We start from the raw sequence: 20,012 nt of genomic DNA on the forward strand, positions 1-20,012 counted from the left end.
CCCAGCCCGGACGGCGCCCCGGGGCCACAGGCACGGAGGGTCCAAGCGAAACCGGGGAGGCGGGAGGCACTCCGCCGACTCGACAGCGCGTCCCAGGTCAGTGTGAGGCCCTGGCTGTGCGAGCCCTACTTAGGGAAACTTTGGTTTGCGTGTTGGCTGCTGGGAGGAGGGCGCAGCCCGGGCCCAGCGGCCTCCGTGCGCCCCGCCTGGTAAGCTCAGGCCCTGGGAGCCGGCACCTCCCGCACACCCTGACTCTGCAGAGACCTGGCGCCCACTGAAGGCCTTCGGGGTGCAGGGCCCTGTCCAGAGACTCTGCCCCACCATTCCGGTCGCGCTCCACGGAGCCCATTCTCGCGCCTCCCGCAATCCCCGCCGGTTCTTGGCTCGGGCTTTGCGGCGGCGCGGTCTTGGACCCCGCCGGCATGCGGGTTTCGCCTCCTTCTCGGCCTTGCAGGGCTGGAGACGTGATGAGGGTAGCCCGCGGCCGCGGGATGTCTGAGAGGATCCGGGGCAGGGGGCGCGCGGGCGCGGGTCCGCGCCGCAGCGGGAGCGGCGCGCGCTCGGCCGCAAGAGCGCGCGGGTCGGAGGGACGGACTTGGACGTGTCTCCGCAGGTGTCTCCGGCCGCTTGGCGGCGGCAGGTGCAGGCTGGGCGCGGGGTGCGGGCCAGAGGGGGCTACGGAGCCGTTTGCAGCCACTGTCTCCACAAATGCGAGCCACACAGGTGCGGGCAGCCGGGTCCCCGGAGCTGTTGGGGGCGCAGAGCTTTGGCACCAGGACCTCAGTCCCTTTGTCGGAGAACTGGGGTCCAGAGGTGCGCCTGCCCCAGCATGGGGGCAATGGCTGCTCCCATCGGGCGTGCTATTTCCCAAAGAAGGGCCGTGTCCTCCGGGCGGGAGGTGTGGGGACCGCTCCGCAGCGGCTCTGGGCAGAACCCCTTCTCGTGGATGGCGATCGCCTCAGCCCTCCAGCTGTGCCTTGGCTCCGAGACGAGGCGACGAAACGCGCACCCCGCCCCCATCGGTGTCCCGATGCTGTCGCCCCAGTCACCTTCCTTTGCCCTTCTCCGACAGCACCTCGGGCTCGCTCCCTCCCCGCTCTCAGGAAAAGCTGAGCCAGTGAGGACTGTGAAGACGCTGCCAAAATCCTCAGCAGGCTAGAAATCCCATCACCTTGGTTCCCTGAGACTTGGAGGTATAGGTTGGCGTGTCTATATGTGTGTGCGCTGGGAAGGGGGGTGTGTGTCTCAGAGACATGTGGGAGTGCAGCTCCCCCAGGGCCCAGCCCCAGGGCCCTGGGGGACAGCTGAATCAACTAGAAGTAACCAGCCCTTTTGGGTACGTGTGGGAAAGACAGCAAACCTCACCAGCTACTCCTCCCTCTTGGGCAGTTTCTAAATATTTCTTTCAAGCTGGTGCCAGAGAACACTTTTCCTGGCAAGTCACTATGTTTCCTGGGACAGTCTCAGCTGCATCTTTTGTTCTGGCTCTGACCCTTTCCTTGCATGGGGAGAAGACATATATCTTGCTTGTGGTGGGCAGGCTTGCCTCGTTCCAGGTGCAGCTGGCTTCCGCATCCTGGCCTGGGCTGCCCACTACAACTCTGGACTTTTCTCAGACCCGTCTGGGAAGGGTAGGACAGCAGACCTCCAGTACCTGACCTGTTCTAACTCAAGGCTGTACTCTTCTCTGAGCCTGTGGGCTCCCTTTGCCCCTCTCTAGGCGTGGCAGGCGTCTCTGCCCTTCACTCGTGTGCGGGAGAGTTGAGCATCAGGTGGCCTGGAGGTGATGACGGAGACAGCTTGGTGGGAGCCTGAGGCAGGAATTGATAGCTAATAGGTGGTGGGACTGGAATGAAGAATGAAGAGTTTGTCACAGATTCTTTCCCAGCGTGCACGGGAGGCACCCCCTATTGGGAGTGGAGCCTGGAATCTTATTAACAAACTCACCATGTGATCTTATGCCCACAGAAGGTGGAGAACCTGTTGGTATAGGCACATTAGCCCCCATTCTCAGACCCCATTAGCCCAGAGCATTCACGTTTAGTGATAATATGTTTAGAACCTGACATTGTTGAATTCCTAGCTGGCAAATATATTAGGATCTTCTAAGATCCTCACAGTCATCTTCAGTAAAGTAGGTATTATCCCCACTTTAAGAATGAGGAAACAGAAGCTCAAAGGAACAGCTTCTCAAGAGCCGGTAACTTGGGAGGAGACAGAGCCCCAGGCTTTGATACACAGTCTGCTGCCTCCTCTGGTCCCCTTGTGGGCAGCACAAAGACAGGGCATCCTGGGGCAAAGGTGAGGGGCTGAACTTTGAACTTGAAACCCATTTGTTGATTTCCACCCCCTTGCTGCCCTGCCCCACCATGGCCAGATAAGTAACTTTTTGGGAGGGAGCATACATCCTATCTGGAGGTGGAGTAAGAGGCTCAGAGGAAAATAAAATTTCTTTCTGAATGACAGGAAAACTGGGGGTGGCTTGGGGAGAAAAAGTCACAGGAAACACCAAGCCTATCATCTCCAAGATAGCTTTTAAAGCACCTCGGCCCACGTGGCACTGCCGTGTTAGATACCACACAAATTAGGTACTCAAAACAGAACCCTACTTTGTAAGAAGCAAGGAGACATAAGAGAAGGGACACAGGAACGTCTAGTTAAGTCCTGGCAAGCAGGTGAGTAAGAGAAAGAGTACCTTTCCCTCCTCAGCCACCTCATCTGCACAGAATGGGGCAGACCAGGTGAGTGCTGCAGCCTTACCAACCGCAGCAGTCCTTGCAGGGTAGACTGCTTCCTGCACACACACACACACCCCACACTGGATTGCCGTGCACAGAATCCACTCCAGACACTTTGCAGAGTCATAATCAGTGAAATATGATTAACTGCACAAACACTGTGGGGATGTCTTTCTCAACAAGGAATTAAAAAACTAGACTCCAAATGGGAAAGATGTGTGGAACAAATTATAGGTATTTATGTAGCTGTGATTAGCTTTGATTTCCTTCAGTAGGAACTGACAGCTGGCTGACAGAAAACTCGTCCAGGGAGAGAAAAGACATAAGTGAAGTATGAAATTTTGAATAATGTTTTCAGGTAACTTTCTATTTCCATGTAGAGTGGGTGTCTGGAGGGGTGAATGTAGTTATGGTTTGAATTGCTTCATTTATCGACAGATATTTTTAATAGGGTTCATAATTCTAAGATCCAGTGCTTTTTACTTCTTTTTCCTGCCTTCCAGTCCCGTGGTAGCTAGGAATTTCACCAGTCAGCCTGTAGACTCACTTTCTCTTGTTTTCAGCACACGGCTTCCAAGGTTGGAGCCTACCTGATCAATCTGTTCAGAGAATGAATCTTTGTTTTCTTGCCTAAGAAAGTGGTTGTCTACTTGGGGTGGGGTAAAGTTCTGGGGGTCCGGTTGTTCTATCCAACCATCCTGTAATGTTCAGCCCCGTGCCTCATTGCCACTTTTGGTGTCGTTTGGAACCTCCATGTCCTAAGCTTCCAGGGTCCTGTGGGTAAGCTGGCTTCTTTCTCGTGGGGGCCACCTCCTGGGGGCTTTATGTTGTAGCCTCTGCTATGCTAAGGCAGTTTACCACACCACCACCCACCTCTGTCTCCACAGCTTGTTTGAAATTGTTCATCTGATGATATCTCTCTTCCAGTTTTCTGTGTTCTTCAGAATAGATATCTTTTAAAAAAAATAACTAAACTGTAATTTTAGTGGGGCCTTGGGAGATGGAGAGAGGCACTAAAAGAGTAGAGCAATATGCCATGATGAATTACAAGCAAAGTTAAAGACATTCTAATTTTAAAATCAAAAGCAATTTATCCAGCTGTTTAATAATTAACATCTTATAATAATGCAGAAATTATTGTATTTGGAACTTATAAGGAAAATGCACTTAAAGGATATCTTTTTCCATAGTTCACTTATTAGGTTCCATTTATATTTACAAACCATTATTTACAGATTCTAAAAAAAATTTTAAATATTTTATGTTATTTAAATAGTCTGTGGATTAGAGACATGATAAAACTAAAAGATGGCTAAATTCTGAGATAAAAATTTTAAAAAGAAGGGCTTCCCTGGTGGCGCAGTGGCTGAGAGTCTGCCTGCCGATGCAGGGGACACGGGTTCGTGCCCCGGTCTGGGAAGATCCCACATGCCGCGGAGCAGCTGGGCCCGTGAGCCATGACCGCTGAGCCTACGTGTCTGGAGCCTGTGCTCCGCAGCGGGAGAGGCCACAACAGTGAGAGGCCCGCGTACCGCAAAAAAAAAAAAAAAAAAAAAAATTTAAAAAGAAGAACACAGTGAGTATGAAGGCACAACAGGAAAGTCTTTTTCTAGATGTTGTCTGATTTCATTACCAGCCCCCAGGGGACGAGTGTTTCATGATTGTCTTCCACAGATGGGGAACTCAAGACTCTGAGAGGCTGAGAGATTTGACCAGGGCATACAGCTAGTAATTAGGAGAGTCAGGATGGAAATCTGGGTCTACCTGACTTTCAGACTTTCTCCAGTTGAACTGCTCTCTGTTTGGAAGGTGTAACGGAACTGGGGAATCATTTATAAGCTAGATTATGAGTCTGACTGAATGTTAATACAGTATTAGCACTAGGTGCCCAGTAAGGATGTTTCACAGGAGGACACAGAAGGCGGGCACATTTCTGAACTAGGATCATTGTAGGCTAGAGAGGTGGTTTTCATCCCAGGTGGGGCTTACCTCTACGAAGAGTAAATAAGTCAACTTCAATATGGGCATTTTTGACGTGCGAATGGGTGAGGTGAGATAAGAGAATGGACTGAAAGAGGGTGAAGGCATGAAGACAAGGGGATTATTCCAATAAAGTACCGATTACAAAATGAGACACCAGGAAACCTAACATGTATACACATGGAAGATAAAGTACCTGATAACGTTCTTTTCTGAAAAATTTAATGCTTAAACAATTCAGAATTGCTCTATTAAATGTGAACAATTTAAAAAGTGAGCCATCCAGTGGACCTTAGAAGTCTTTATAATGAGCAAAGCGTAAGCCTGTGTTGTTTGTGCTTGACAGCCCTGCGGTACTAAGGGGCGAGGTCTGCCTACGGCCTCACGGTAGATATATTCGCTAGTTGCCACTGGCTAGTGGTGTCACTGCCCAGCTTCCCTGAGGCCCTGGAGCCCATAGCGCCCTCCCTTTCCACAGGACCAGAGTGGGGCCACTGCCCCCCTCAGGCATCGCAGCCAGCCCCCCTTTTTCTCCCAGAACCTCCTGATGCCGAGTGTGGGAGGGAAAGTTATGGCAGGAAGTGGCCGGGTTTAGCACTGTGGAGAAAGATCTTTACATGAGGATAAGTGAAAAGGTTTGAATGTCTTTCCAAAAGATTCTTTTAAGACTTTTTTTTAAAACAACATTGGCCCGCATACTAGAAGCTATATGAAAGTTTAATATTGAAATCTGGTAACTGGCAACTGGTTCTCATTTGAATATCTGTTTATCAAATGCTACTTTTGGTCAAAGGTGCTTTTACATGATTGATACTGTTATCTCTTCTCAAATGGCAGTTCTATATTTTATATTACGTTCCAGCTTGTTTCTATAAGTCTCTTTGCTTTATTAAACCTATTTGTATACGAAAAATGCTAAAAGAAGGTTTCTTTTGTGATCACTGTCTCATGTGAGCCCTTTGCAGATGTTTCGCGTTCAGAATAAACCTCAGGTGGGACCCAATCTGTCAACCAGCCCTAAATTCCTAGGTTGCTGAGTTGCAGGTGTGTCTGGCTCTGGAATAGCTTTTTTAGAATGTTGCACGGGGGACAAAAATCATGTATTTCATGTGTTAACTTTTATTATATTTATGGATGTATATATCTAGTGGTTGTTCTTTGCTTAACATCATGAATGAAACTAAAGTGGAAACGAATAAGTATATTCTTTTGAATACTGCTTATCAGGAGCTGACTAGCTGAAATTCCTTGAAAGTCTAGGCGTAAATACTATTGATAACACCACAAAAAGTGATTTATGTTGTGAAAACTAAGACTTACTATGGCTCTTTATAAATTTTAATTATGAAACATTCTTACATAAATGCTATGTTCTTTTTTCTGTACATGTCCCACTTTACAAAAGAGAATAGTAATATCATACAGGTGAGTACATGAAATATATACTCTTTGAAGAAGAAGAATAAAACGGACACCTATATACACACCACCCAGGTTGAGAAACAGAACATTACCTGAACCTTAAAAGCCTCTGTGTGTCCCTCCCAAACTGCATTGTTCTCCTTAGCCCTCACCAAGAGGTAACTTAGTCTTGACTATTGTGTAAATCGTTCCTTTGCTTTTTTGTTTTCTGAGTTTTCCACTTGCATGTGATCCTTAAGTAAATTAATTGTTTATTTTTGGAAAACTGGGTAGAAAGCACAAAATTAGATGAATAAAGAAAGATCAATATTAACAATATATGGCAAAAGTTCTCAGGAGAACATAAGTTGAACAGTCTCTGGATCTGAGTTCAGCTCAGCATTCCTGAGCATTTACAAGAGCCCCTCTGGGCAAGGTCATGAGTGAGTCCTGGGAAACATGGGGCTTACCATGATAGGGCTTCTGGCGGGCTGCAGTGTAGAGCAGATAGTGGATATGCAAAGGCAATGGGTTTTGAGTCTTTCTCCTCCTAAGCTCACCAAGACTTATCCCCAGATCTCAGAGCAGGTCAAAGTAAAACATTTGAGTAGGGCTGAAACGAGTGCCAGTGGCTGCCCCAGAAAGCAGGGTATGGAGGGGATAGCAGAGATGTGGTCAGGACAAAGCAAGTCATTTAAAGACCTGAGATCAGGCTTACCTGGGCATTTGGTCCTCAGTTAACAAGATGGTAAAATGGCAGTATGATCTCAGAGAGGATGTCTGTGCACATCCATTATCCTGGCATCTCCTCTCACCATCTTCTTGGGGATTTTCGGTGCCTTTCCTCTATGATGATCTCCAGATCTCGTTTCTTCTTTCTTGTTCCACCATTTCATCTTGATAGAATATATTCTTCAGTAGATTCTTGAGAGTGTATCCCAATTCTTGACGGATGGCTTGGCTAGATAGAGAATTCTAATCTGGGAATCATTTTTCCTTCAGATTTTAAAAAATATTCCTCCGTTGCCTAAATCTTCTCTGTTCTCAGTGTTCTGGAAATTTACAACCATGTGCCATGGTCAGGGTCTGTCTTCATCCATTGTGCTATGTTCTCTTTGGACCCTTTCAATTTGGGAACTCATGTCCCTCATGTCTAAAAAATTTTCTTGATCTTATTCATCATTTCCTCTCCTGCTCACCCCTTTCTCCACCCCCACTATTGTCTCTTGCAAGAACTTCTATTAGTTGGATCTTGGATTTCCCGATCTAGTCCTCTAATTTTCTTGTTTTTTTCCCTCTTTATTCTTTTTGCTTGACTGTGTTAGAGATTTTTATCAATATTATTCAACCCTTCTATTGAGTTTTGGAGTTTGTATCATGTTTTTATCTTTTGAGAGCTTTTTATGATCTCTGAATATTCTTTTTAATAGACTCTTATCACTGTTTCATGGTTACAACATCTTCTTATCCCTTTGAGGATAATGAGTTTTTGAAGTTATTTTTCGGACTAATATCTGTCTTCTCCAAGTTGATTTTTCTATTCTTCTCTCTGTCTTTAATGTAAGAGGCTTTTTGTTTTCATGCTCATGATTAAAGGGCTTGGATTAAAAACCTAATGTGAAGCTTTTTCACATGAGTGACCTTTTTTTTTTTAATTTTTGGCTGTGTCGGGTCTTCGTTTCTGTGCGTGGGCTTTCTCTAGTTGCGGCAAGCGGGGGCCACTCTTCATCGCGGTGCGCGGGCCTCTCACTATCGCGGCCTCTTTTGTTGCGGAGCACAGGCTCCAGACGCGCAAGCTCAGTAGTTGTGACTCACGGGCCTAGTTGCTTCGCGGCATGTGGGATCTTCCCAGACCAGGGCTTGAACCCATGTCCCCTGCATTGGCAGGCAGACTCTCAACCACTGCACCACCAGGGAAGCCCCATGAGTGACCTTTAAGCCACACTGTGGGATGATCTGGGTGGCATGTTGGGGAATCCCTGTGATCAGTACTCTTAACTATTTTCTCCTTGGTAGGTCAGATTCTTGAGAGAAGAGTATAGCAGTTTTCTTCTAAAGGATAAAGATATGGCTGCCATCATTCTTGGAGCTGAGGTAGAAGGCTGTGAGTCCCTTCACTCAGTGGTCAGTAAACATACCATCACTTATTCTCCTATTTTCTTGTCCTCAAACATGCCTAGTGTTTCTCAGTCCAGAGACTCTCTGTTTCACCATTTCTGGAGAATAAACCACTGGACATCTTTTGAGGTGGGAGAGGGGCAGTCTTCTATCTCCTAGTGGCTTGGAGTGGAGGAGCACTTCTCAAACTTCAATGTGCATGCAAATCACCTGGGGATCTAGTTGAACTGTAGGCTCTGACTCAATAGATCTGGGATGGAGCCTGAGATTTTGCATATTTAACAAGTTTCAGGTAATGCTGCTTCTGCTGGTCCAAGGTAGGACCACGGCACTTCCCGGAGCAAGACGTAGGGATCCAACTGCCTCTCTAACAGCTCTTCTCCTAGCCCTCCTTATTTAGCTGTACTCTCCACCCCCTAGTTATAGAGCCTCCTACTGCCGCCTCTTTCAAGGATTTTGTAGCGTACACGGGCTTAAGTTCTCAACTCTGCCACCGATGACTCGAGGCACAGCCTTTTCAGGTTGGCTCAGTCAGTTACCACTGGCCTATCTGCTTTCTGGCTTCCAAAATGTTGTTTGTCATCTCCTCTCCTTTTCCTGCTATCTTTGTGAGTTTATGTTTTTTAAAAAAAAAAAATCTTTACTTTTAGGGGATTTCAGGAAGGGACAAAATTAGACGTACGTGTTCTGTCACATCACCGTAAGTATAATCATCTGCTAAAATATTTTCCTAAAGTTTGGTTGTAGTATGGTGTAGAGGCTGATTTATGATAAATAACTGTGCTATTTTAAGCCTCTAGATCTTTGCACAACGAGTGTTCTCTACTTTTCCTTTCCTCCTTTTTCTGCCTGCCAAACTCTCGCAGTCTTCAAGGTTTAGCTCAAATGGCTGGCCTCTGTGAAGCCCCTTCCATCCTCAAACCATTAAAGCCTGTGTGTAAACTCATAACCAGCTGCTTATACAGTAACTCTTCCAAACAGCTATGTAACCTCTTCAGGGCTAAGGCCTATACCTTTGTAGCTCAGTGCCCAGCACATATTAGGAGCTTACAGCTGTTTAACAATTGAATTAATTTCTATGTGCATGTCTATCTTTCCCTTTTTTCTTCACTTTCTTTCTGCTCTCTTTATCTCTTCTTTTCTTTAAGAAGTCATTATATTTATTATCCATTCCAGCAGTCCCCAACCTTTTTGGCACCAGGGACCAGTTTCGTGGAAGACAATTTTTCCACGGACCCTGGTAGGTGGGGAATGGTTTCGGGATGATTCAAGGGCATTACATTTATTGTGTACTTTATTTCTATCATTATTACACTGTAACATATAATGAACTAATTATACAACTCACCATAATGCAGAATCAGTGGGAGCCCTGAGCTTGTTTTCCTGCAACTACATGGTCCCATCCAGGGGTGATGGGAGACAGTGACCCGAAGTGTGTTTCTTATGTCCAGTCTCCTCCGTGATCTCGTTTTGGTCGTTGTCACTGCAGAAAACCCTGCTTCACAAAGATTGGATGTTGGAAACGGAAACAGGCTTTTCAGTGCTTTTGTGGCAATCTCAGGATATTCCTCCTTGACTTTAATCCAGAACGTATGGAGATTTGACATTGTCTCAAGCATACTTTTAAGGCCACCGTCACTTGCAATCTCAAGCAGTTGATCCTCTTGTAGCTTGGACAAAGTCGATTCACCTGGCTTATTGACAGTATGGGTGGCGGATCCATTCCTTCCCAGTTTGGGGGTCTTTTGTGGTTGGGAAGTAATGCTCAAACTCTTTTAAAAGCTGAGATGGGTGATCATGCACCAGCTGGGAGAAAGAAGGCCCTGGCTCGGTCTCTTTCAAAATCTCTGCTAATGTTTGAAACATGTCAAAAATCCTAATGTTCGCTTGTCACCCCCATAATTCCAGTTTGGCTTTGAATGCAGCCACTTTATCTACCGACTTGAACACAGTTGTCATTCTCCCCTGAAGTGACAGAATGAGTTCGTTGAGCAGGTTGAATACGTCACACAAGTAAGCAAGTTTTTTTTTGTTTTTTTAAAATAAATTTATTTATTTTATTTATTTATTTTTTGGCTGTCTTGGCTCTTCGTTGCTGTGCGTGGGCTTTCTCTAGTCGTAGCGAGCGGGGGCTACTCTTTGTTGCGGTGCGAGGGTTTCTCATCACGGTGGCTTCTCTTTGTTTTGGAGCACAGGCTCTAGGCACGCTGGCTTCAGTAGTTGTGGCACGCGGGCTCAGTAGCTGTGGCTCATGGGCTGTAGAGCGCAGGCTCAGTAGTTGTGGCACATGGGCTTAGTTGCTCTGCAGCTTGTGGGATTTTCCTGGACCAGGGCTCGAACCCGTGTCCCCTCCACTGGAAGGCAGATTCCCAACCACTGTGCCACTAGGGAAGCCCAAGTAAGCAAGTTTTGTGACCCATTCTGTGTCACTGAAATGTGCTGCCAGTGGTAGCTGTTTTTCTAAAAGAACTCTCTGGAGCGGCTCTCAGAACTCAAAAACTCTGGCCAGTGATCTACCTTTAGAAAGCCATCTCACTTCTGTGTATAAGAAAAGACTTGTATACTCTGCGTCCATCACCTCATAGAGCTGTGCGAACAGACATATGAGTTAAGGGCATGTACCTTATTGTGGTTGATAATTTTAAGCACATCTTGTGAAATGTTGTTAAGTTCAGGTGACATTTTTCGGCTAGCCAGCATTTCTCTAGGGATGACACAGTGCATAGACTCACATTCAGAAGCAACCTCTTTGACCTGAGTAGTGAAATCAGAAAGCCGTCCAGTCATGGCAGCCGCTCTGTCTGTACGTATGCCAACACAAAATGACCAATTCAGTTTTCCTGATATGCAATCATTCAAAGAGTTGAATAGTTCTGCAGCTGTGGTGTTGGTTGGCAAAAAAAGTACACATAACATACCATGCACATCCTCCTGAAAAATATATCACACAAAAACAAGCATTGTTGCCTTGTTGTCAACATCGGTAGACTTGTCAACCTGGATTGCGTACTACGGTGACTTATTAAGCCTAACAATTGTGCCTCAGTATCCTCTGCTATTTCATCAATTCGTCTAGTTATGGTGCTAGCCGAAAGAGGAACACATGCCACCTTTTGAACTGCAGCCTCTCCTAAAAGTTCATGACAAATGTCCTTAGCAGCAGGCAGGATCAACTCTTCCCTAGTAGTAAAGGGCTTCTTAGCTTTAGCAATGCCGTTAACCACTAAGAATGATGCTTTCAGTGCAGACAAATTTGATGAAGTGGTGGCCTTCAATAATTGCTTCTGTTTTTCGTGTTAACGTTTTTTTCTTTTGAAAAGGTCCAAAGGCTTGTCTTCTAATGCAGGGTGCTTGGTCTCCATGTGGCAAAGTGGTTTTGAAGGTTTCATGGCTTCCTTGGATAGCCTGTCGCCACATGTTATACAGAGAGGGCTTGAAGAATGTGAATCACCTGTTGCAGTGAACCTGTAATTTAAGTAGGACTCTTGGTATTTTCTTTTAAATGCAGCTTTCTTTTTGTTGGCAGTCTTAAGAGTCTTCTGCTGTCCCATCATTGTGTCTTTTCCCCTCTTCAAAGAAGCTCTCCAGCAACGTTTGTTTTTTACTCAATTTGGCTAGGATTAGCTTGCGGGCTTACCAAAACTGTGAGTGAGACAAGGGTGCAGTGCAGGAAAGAGGTGCGGACGGAAGTGGTAAATAAAATAATGGGTGGGCCACACATGGACTGAAATAAGTATCAGATTCTGACTTAAAGCCTGCCACCAGATGCAGCCTAATTGTCACTTGCCACTCACTGATAGGGTTTTGATATGAGTCTGGAAGCAATTGATTTATTATGGTCTCTGTGCAGTCAAACCTCTCTGCTAATGATAATCTGTATTTGCAGCCGCTCCCCTGCACTAGCATCACTGCTTCAGCTCCACCTCAGATCATCAGGCATTAGATTCTCATAAGGAGCATGCAACCTAGACCCCTCGCATGCACAGTTCAGAGTAAGGTTCACACTCCTATGAGAATCTAAAGCCGCCGCTCATCTGACAGGAGGCGGAGCTCAGGCGGTAACGTGAGCGATGGGGAGCTGCAGTAAACATAGATGAAGCTTCGCTTGCTTGCCTGCCGCGCACCTCCTGCTGTGCGACCTGCTTCCTAACAGGCCACAGCACAGACTGGTACTGGTCCGTGGCCCGGGGATTGGGGATCCCTTATCTATTCTACTGTACAATAGAAATCCGTGTCCCATATTCTTTATTTTAAAAATAAATGAGTAGAGTAAATAATACCTCTTGATTTCTCAAAGCTACACAATTCAATGAAATAGATCTAAATGTTATACAAACTTCTATTTGATTTTTCTCCCCAGCTCTAAGGACTGTTACAAGACTAACATTTCCTTGGCTCTCGATAAAGACATAATTCTTATCACCTCATGAAGTTATCTGTTGAATAAGTTTAAATCTAAATTTTTATTTATGTATTTATTTATTTATTGGCCATGCCGCATGACTTGTGGGATATTAGTTCCCCGACCAGGGATTGAACCCAGGCCCTCAGCAGTGAGAGCACAGAGCCCTAACCGTTGGACTGCCAGGGAAATCCTGAATCTAAATTATTTAAATAAATTAAACAAATAATTTTCAGTTTTAATGATAATAAAATGTTTTTAAAGTCTATATGTCTTCACTTGTTTCTAGCCTAGAAAACTTTTTTGGAGCAACTGTCAAAATTTAACTCAATAGTATGTTGCTAACCCCATAACCTAGTCAGTGGACAATTTAAGTAATGGAATCAAGAAAACTACATAATCTCATGCTCACCATTCCTATCTCAGTGTGAATTCCAGACATTATATCAGTTATTTTAACATCTTGTAGTCCAAATATTTTTCATCCTTTAAAAGAAACATCGAAATGCCCCTCAAATTGAAAATTTAGATCTTAATTGCATTATTTAACTGAAAAGCATGTTTAAGTAATTAATACTAAGAAGTTTTTGTACTAAGCTATCGTAAACATGCTCTATTTTAGTTGATTCAGTTGCAGTTACACAGAATTTTGGCTTTTTTGCTTAAATTTGCATTTTAATATTATTTTAAAAATATTTTTCACAGGTGGAAACTAAGTGGATTATTGTTTAATTGATGTGGGATTTAGAGAAGTACTAGGCTAGTGTTATGTCATAAATATTCAATGAAGATTTTGGGAAAGTAAATTTTAGTTCAAGCTTCCCTAAATGTTGTTACTCTTCTAAATTTTTCTCTATATTAATAACACAATCTTATTTATGTCTTCTTTATACATATTTCAGACATTAATTGTGAATAACAACATGAATATAAATTGGGACATTGATTCAGGCTAATCTTTTGTTCTTCATCTTCTTTGCTAACCAGGTATTGATTCTGACTTTTGAAGATGGATGAAGGTATAGAAATTTCCAGTGATGGAAATTCTCTGATCAAAGCGGTCCATCAGAGCCGGCTTCGCCTTACAAGACTCTTGCTGGAAGGCGGAGCCTACATTAATGAGAGCAATGACCGAGGGGAAACACCTTTAATGATTGCTTGTAAGACCAAACATGTTGATCACCAGAGCATCAGTAAAGCCAAAATGGTTAAATACCTATTAGAAAACAATGCTGATCCCAACATACAGGACAAATCTGGGAAAACTGCTTTGATGCATGCTTGCTTAGAAGAAGCTGGTCCTGAAGTTGTTTCTTTGCTCCTAGAGAGTGGGGCTGACCTCAGCTTGCAAGACCACTCTAGTTACTCGGCCCTTGTTTATGCTGTAAATTCAGAAGACAGAGAGACCCTGAAAGTCCTACTTAGTGCTTGCAAGGCAAAAGGGAAAGAGGTCATTATCATAACGACAGCAAAATCGCCCTGTGGCAGGCACACTACCAAACAGTACTTAAATATGCCTCCTGTGGATATGGATGAGTGTTATTCCCCAGCCACCTGTGCCACTCCTTCAGAAATAGACTTAAAAACAGCCTCATTGCCACTATCACATTCTTCTGAAACTGAAATGACACTTTTTGTCTTTAAAGATCTGGAACCCACAGGAAGCAGTGATGATATGGGGGACCCAAGCTCCCCCTTGAGGAAGCCTTGCATGGCCCCTAATGGGCCGAAGCTACCTCAAGCTCCACACTGGATCAAGAGTCCCCCCTCATTAATGCACCAGAACAGAGTGGCGTCCTTACAAGAGGAGCTCCAGGATATTACTCCAGAGGAAGAATTATCCTACAAAACCAATGGGCTGGCACTTTCCAAGCGATTCATCACTAGGCACCAAAGTATTGATATAAAAGACACTGCACATTTGTTAAGAGCCTTTGACCAGGCCAGCTCAAGAAAGATGTCATATGAGGAAATAAATTATCAATCAGTTTTTTCAGAAGGAAAGCAGCAATGCATTGACATCCCAGTTGACCGGGACCCAGACTCTAACCAGACAATATTTACTTCCACCTTAAGAAGTATAGTTCAAAAAAGAAACTCAGGAGCAAATCACTATAGCTCTGATTCCCAGCTCTCAGCTGGTCTCATCCCTGCAACTTTAGATGATGGCAAAACACTTACAGGAAAGAAAAAGATCCTCTCACCATCTTCTTCTTTGTTGTCAGGATCCAAAGAATTGTTGGAGAATATCCCACCAGGTCCCCTGAGCAGGAGAAATCATGCCCTTTTAGAAAGGCGTGGTTCGGGAGCTTTCCCTTTAGATCACAGCATTACACAAACCAGACCAGGATTTCTGCCACCCTTAAATGTGAATCCTCACCCTCCCATCTCAGATATCAATGTCAGCAACAAGATTTCCAGCCTTCTTTCTTGTGGTCAAAAAATGCTTATGCCAACAGTTCCTATTTTCCCCAAAGAATTCAAAAGTAAAAAAATGTTGTTAAGGAGACAATCATTGCAAACAGAACAAATTAAGCAATTAGTTAATTTTTAAGAGATGGCTAGAAAATACGTTTTGTTCACATGTCTATACCAGAGAAATATGGAACTAGAGAAGAAAATTCAAACGTTCATCCTTTTAAATCTTTTAAGTGGTTAGTCCATAACAGTTAGGGGTATCAAAATGTACTGTGTATCATCATATTAGGCACTGTGGATATACAAATAATAGATAGCTTTTGCTAAGGGAATTCTCTCAAACAAAATTAAAACTTTTTTTCAAAACCTTCAATATTTAACAACCTTCATGTGGTCCAAGTTTTTAATTTAAACAAAAATAAGCAAAGAAAGAAGGTCACATATGTTGGAGATAACTTTAAAAATTTCAGATTTGCCAAATATTTTATTAGGAAACATTGTGTTCAAATCAATTTTTAAAAAGCATTTCATGATTGTAATTTTCCATGATGCCAACAGCATAAAAGAAAACATAAACAGCTATAAAGTGTTCTATGATCAATAAGCCTAAGCTACAAAGAAAGAATGAACTAATTCTTGAAAAATGTTGACTGCAGGTAGGTGACAACCTAATTAACATTTTAAAAGGTCAGCCATTATAGTAGACGAGGCAGCTATATGTGTTGTCAGCTTAATAAGTGTCAAAAATGGCAGATCTGAGTTTTATAAGCTAGTAATAATCTGTACCAAGTGTTTCTGTGCTGTTTTTTGCTTTTCTTTGTTTTTTAATGTTATTTATGGAATTCTTCCTTCTCCATATCCTTTAATTCCTGTTATTGTTTTTTGAAGCTTATTCATAGGTTCCCAATAACAAGATAATACAAAATTTAAAAAGCATTTCTCATTTTCTTATAATCAAAGTGTTCTTGTCTTTTTAAAGACAACCAAAAAAAAAGTTTGGGATTTATCATAAATAGAAACTAAATGCTTGCTTTGGTTGTAAAAACGAAAAACTGATCATTAGATTATCTTAGGTTAGCTAAAATTGAGAAAGCCAGTAGAAATTTAATTACAAAATGTATTAAATATTTGGTCAATATTAAACTATATTTTTTTCTGATATATAATTGTTAGACATTTATATAATTAGAATAATTAGGATAATTTCCTTGTGTGACATTCCAATCATCTAGTATTTAGGACCTGTGAATAACTTCTAACAAAGTAAATGAATACCATGCTAGAACCATAAAATATTATAAAATGACTATATCATCTATATGATTTCAAAGCATAGTGTTTATAGAGAGACCTTATTTCAGTCTAGCAGTTTTACAACAAAGAATAAATCAAACTGTACAAAACCTGAGTGTATTAATTTGAGATCCTAGCACCTGGCATGATGCTTTTCTTCACAATTTGATATAAGCAAGTTGTTATGTACATAGTAATTATTTAATTTCTTGTGGCTTTTATTTGAAAAAGTAACTGTAAGTTTTCCATTTAATGTTTTGAAAAACATTAATATTAATTGCACTAGAAGTATTTTTTGATTCAGAACTTAGAATCGTACCTGATGTTTATAGGTAACCGTAGCCCTTTTCGCAAGTTTTAATATTGAGAAAAGGTCTTGGCTTTACATTGTAAGGGTACAGTTTGGAAGAATATGTAGCTAGATTAGTTCATAAACAAAATGGTATCAATAAAGATTTAAATGCCATTTGGGGTATCAGTGATTTTTACTTACCTCAAATACTAATGATAAATATTTCAACATAATCTGAAGAGAAATTGTGCCACGTATGTTACTTTGAGTAAATAGAAAACTAAGAAAGAATAACATTTGTTGCTATTCTCATCCCAACATGAAAAGAATATTTAATAGGATTAAAACTTTGTTGGCCATATTTGGAAGAATTTTTAGTCTTGTGTCAATCCTAGGAATATTTTAGGGGCTGTGGTTGCTTGAGCCTACTTGTAAAGTCATCCTGTGGGACTCAGTTGAGATTAGACAGCTGACCTTAAGTACTGAAAGGACTGATGACTGACTTAGTCTGAATCCTCCAGATTAAGAAAAACTAGAACCAGAAATTTGAAGTTACAGAAATATTTCAACTCTTTTACCTACTAGAGCTGTCCATCTATGGAAAAGTCTATCCTAGGAAGATAAGAACCACTTTTGGAAATAGGCTGAGGATAGATGTTGATCAGAGATTTAACAAAAGAGATTCCTTTTATTGAATAATCTTTAAAGTCTTCAATTTTGAAGGTTGTTTGAGATAGGCTTTACTTATTAACAATTCTAGATTCATTGGGACAAGTTGAAAACTAATGATTGAAATTACATTTTTTAAAAACATCTTTATTGGAGTGTAATTGCTTTACAGTGTTGTGTTAGTTTCTGCTGCATAACAAAGTGAATCAGCTATACATATACATATATCCCCATATCTCCTCCCTCTTGCCCCTCCCTCCCACTCTCCCGATCCCACCCCTCTAGGTGGTCACAAAGCACGGCAGCTGATCTCCTCGTAATATGCAGCTGCTTCCCAGTAGCTATCTGTTTTACATTTGGTATATGTCAATGCTACTCTCTCACTTTGTCCCAACTTGCTCTTCACCCTCCCTGTGTCCTCAAGTCCACTTTCTACAATTGCATCTTTATTCCTGTCCTGTCCCTAGGTTCATCAGAATCAATTGTTTTCTTTAGATTCCATATATGTGTTAGCATACGGTATTTGTTTTCTCTTTCTGACTTAACTTCACTCCATATGACAGACTCTAGGTCCATCCACCTCACTACAAATAGTTCAATTCCATTTCTTTTTATAGCTGAGTAATATTCCATTGTATATATGTGCCACATGTTCTTTATCCATCCATCAGTGGACACTTAGGTTGCTTCTGTGTTCTGGCTATTGTAAATAGTGCTGCAGTGAACATTGTGGTACATGTCTCTTTTTGAATTATGGTTTTCTCAGGGTATATGCCCAGCAGTGGGATTGCTAGGTCATATGGTAATTCTATTTTTCGATTTTTAAGGAACTTCCATACTGTTCTCCATAGTGGCTGTATCAATTTACATTCCCACCAACAGGGCAAGAGTGTTCCCTTTTCTCCACACCCTCTCCAACATTTATTGTTTGTAGATTTTTTGATGATGGCCATTCTGACCGGTGTGAGATGATATCTCACTGTAGTTTTGATTTGCATTTCTCTAATGATTAGTGATGTCGAGCATCCTTTCATGTGTTTGTTGACAATCTGTATATCTTCTTTGGAGAAACGTCTATTCAGGTCTTCTGCCCATTTTTGGATTGGGTTGTTTTTTTGATGTTGAGCTGCATGAGATGCTTGTATATTTTGGAGATTAATCCTTTGTCCATTGCTTCATTTGCAAATATTTTCTCCCATTCTGAGGGCTGTTTTTTTGTCTTGTTTATGGTTTCCTTTGCTGTGCAAAAGCTTTGAAGCTTTCATTAGGTCCCATTTGTTTATTTTTGTTTTTATTTCCATTTGTCTAGGAGGTGGATCAACAAGGATCTTGCTGTGATTTATGTCATAGAGTGTTCTGCCTATGTTTTCCTCTAAGAGTTTTATAGTGTCTGGCCTTACATTTAGGTCTTTAATCCAGTTTGAGTTTATTTTTGTGTATGGTGTTAGGGAGTGTTCTAATATCATTCTTTTACATGTCGCTGTCCAGTTTTCCCAGCACCACTTATTGAAAAGGCTGTCTTTTCTCCACTCTACATTCCTGCCCCCTTTATCAAAGAAAAGGTGACCATATGTGCGTGGGTTTATCTCTGGGCTTTCTATCCTGTTCCATTGATCTATATTCCTGTTTTTGAGCCAGTACCACACTGTCTTGATTACTGTAGCTTTGTAGTATAGTCTGAAGTCAGGGAACCTGATTCCTCCAGCTCCGTTTTTCATTCTCAATATTGCTTTGGCTAGTTGGGGTCTTTTGTGTTGCCATACAAATTGTGAAATTTTTTGTTCTAATTCTGTGAACAATGCCCTTGGTAGTTCAATAGGGGTTGCACCAAATCTGTAGATTGTTTTGGGTAGTATAGTCATTTTCACAACGTTGATTCTTCCAATCCAAGAACATGGTATATCTCTCCATCTGTTTGTATCATCTTTAATTTCTTTCATCAGTGTCTTACAGTTTTCTGAATACAAGTCATTTGTCTCCTTAGGTGGGTTTATTCCTAGGTATTTTATTCTTTTTGTTGCAGTGGTAAATGGGAGTGTTTCCTTAACTTCTCTTTCAGATTTTTCATCATTAGTGTATAGGAATGCAAGAGATTTCTGTGCGTTAATTTTGTATCCTGCTACTTTACCAGATTCATTGATTAGCTCTAGTAGTTTTCTGGTAGCATCTTTAGGATTCTCTATGTATAGTATCATGTCATCTGCAGTGACAGTTTTACTTCTTCTTTTCTGATTTGGATTCCTTTTATTTCTTTTTCTTCTCTGATTGCTGTGGCTAAAAATTCCAAAACTATGTTGAATAATAGTGGTGAGAGTGAGCAGCCTTGTCTTGTTCCTGATCTTAGAGGAAATGGTTTCAGTTTTTCACCATTGAGAATGATGTTGGCTGTAGGTTTGTCATGTATGGCCTTTATTATTTTGAGGTAAGTTCCCTCGATGCCTACTTTGTGGAGGGTTTTTATCATAAACGGGTGTTGAATTTTGTCAAAAGCTTTTTCTGCATATATTGAGATTATCATATGGTTTTTCTCCTTAAATTTGTTAATATGGTGTATCACATTGGAAATTACATTTTTGGATTTCAATCATCCACATGACTTCTTGGCTTTATTTTCACAATTATTAAGTGTTAGTTTTAGTGGCGCAAATTTAAATTTTGATTGTCAGGCAACACATTTCAAAAAGGATCTTCTCCTTTT

The 20,012-nt window shown here is 42.1% G+C and overlaps 1 protein-coding gene across 1 annotated transcript; it reads left to right on the top strand.

Annotated features, from left to right (window-relative positions):
* The first annotated feature begins 20 nt into the window (after positions 1-20).
* On the top strand, positions 21-15,196 carry ANKRD34B (ankyrin repeat domain 34B). The gene is made up of 4 exons (XM_032628560.1): positions 21-96; positions 1,073-1,193; positions 3,011-3,096; positions 13,630-15,196. The coding sequence occupies exon 4, from the start codon at positions 13,652-13,654 to the stop codon at positions 15,194-15,196; it is 1,545 nt and encodes a 514-aa protein (XP_032484451.1). The 5' UTR covers positions 21-96; positions 1,073-1,193; positions 3,011-3,096; positions 13,630-13,651.
* Positions 15,197-20,012: the final 4,816 nt, after the last annotated feature.

The sequence above is a fragment of the Phocoena sinus genome, chromosome 3 (genome assembly GCF_008692025.1).
Source record: "Phocoena sinus isolate mPhoSin1 chromosome 3, mPhoSin1.pri, whole genome shotgun sequence".
NCBI lineage: Eukaryota > Metazoa > Chordata > Mammalia > Artiodactyla > Phocoenidae > Phocoena > Phocoena sinus.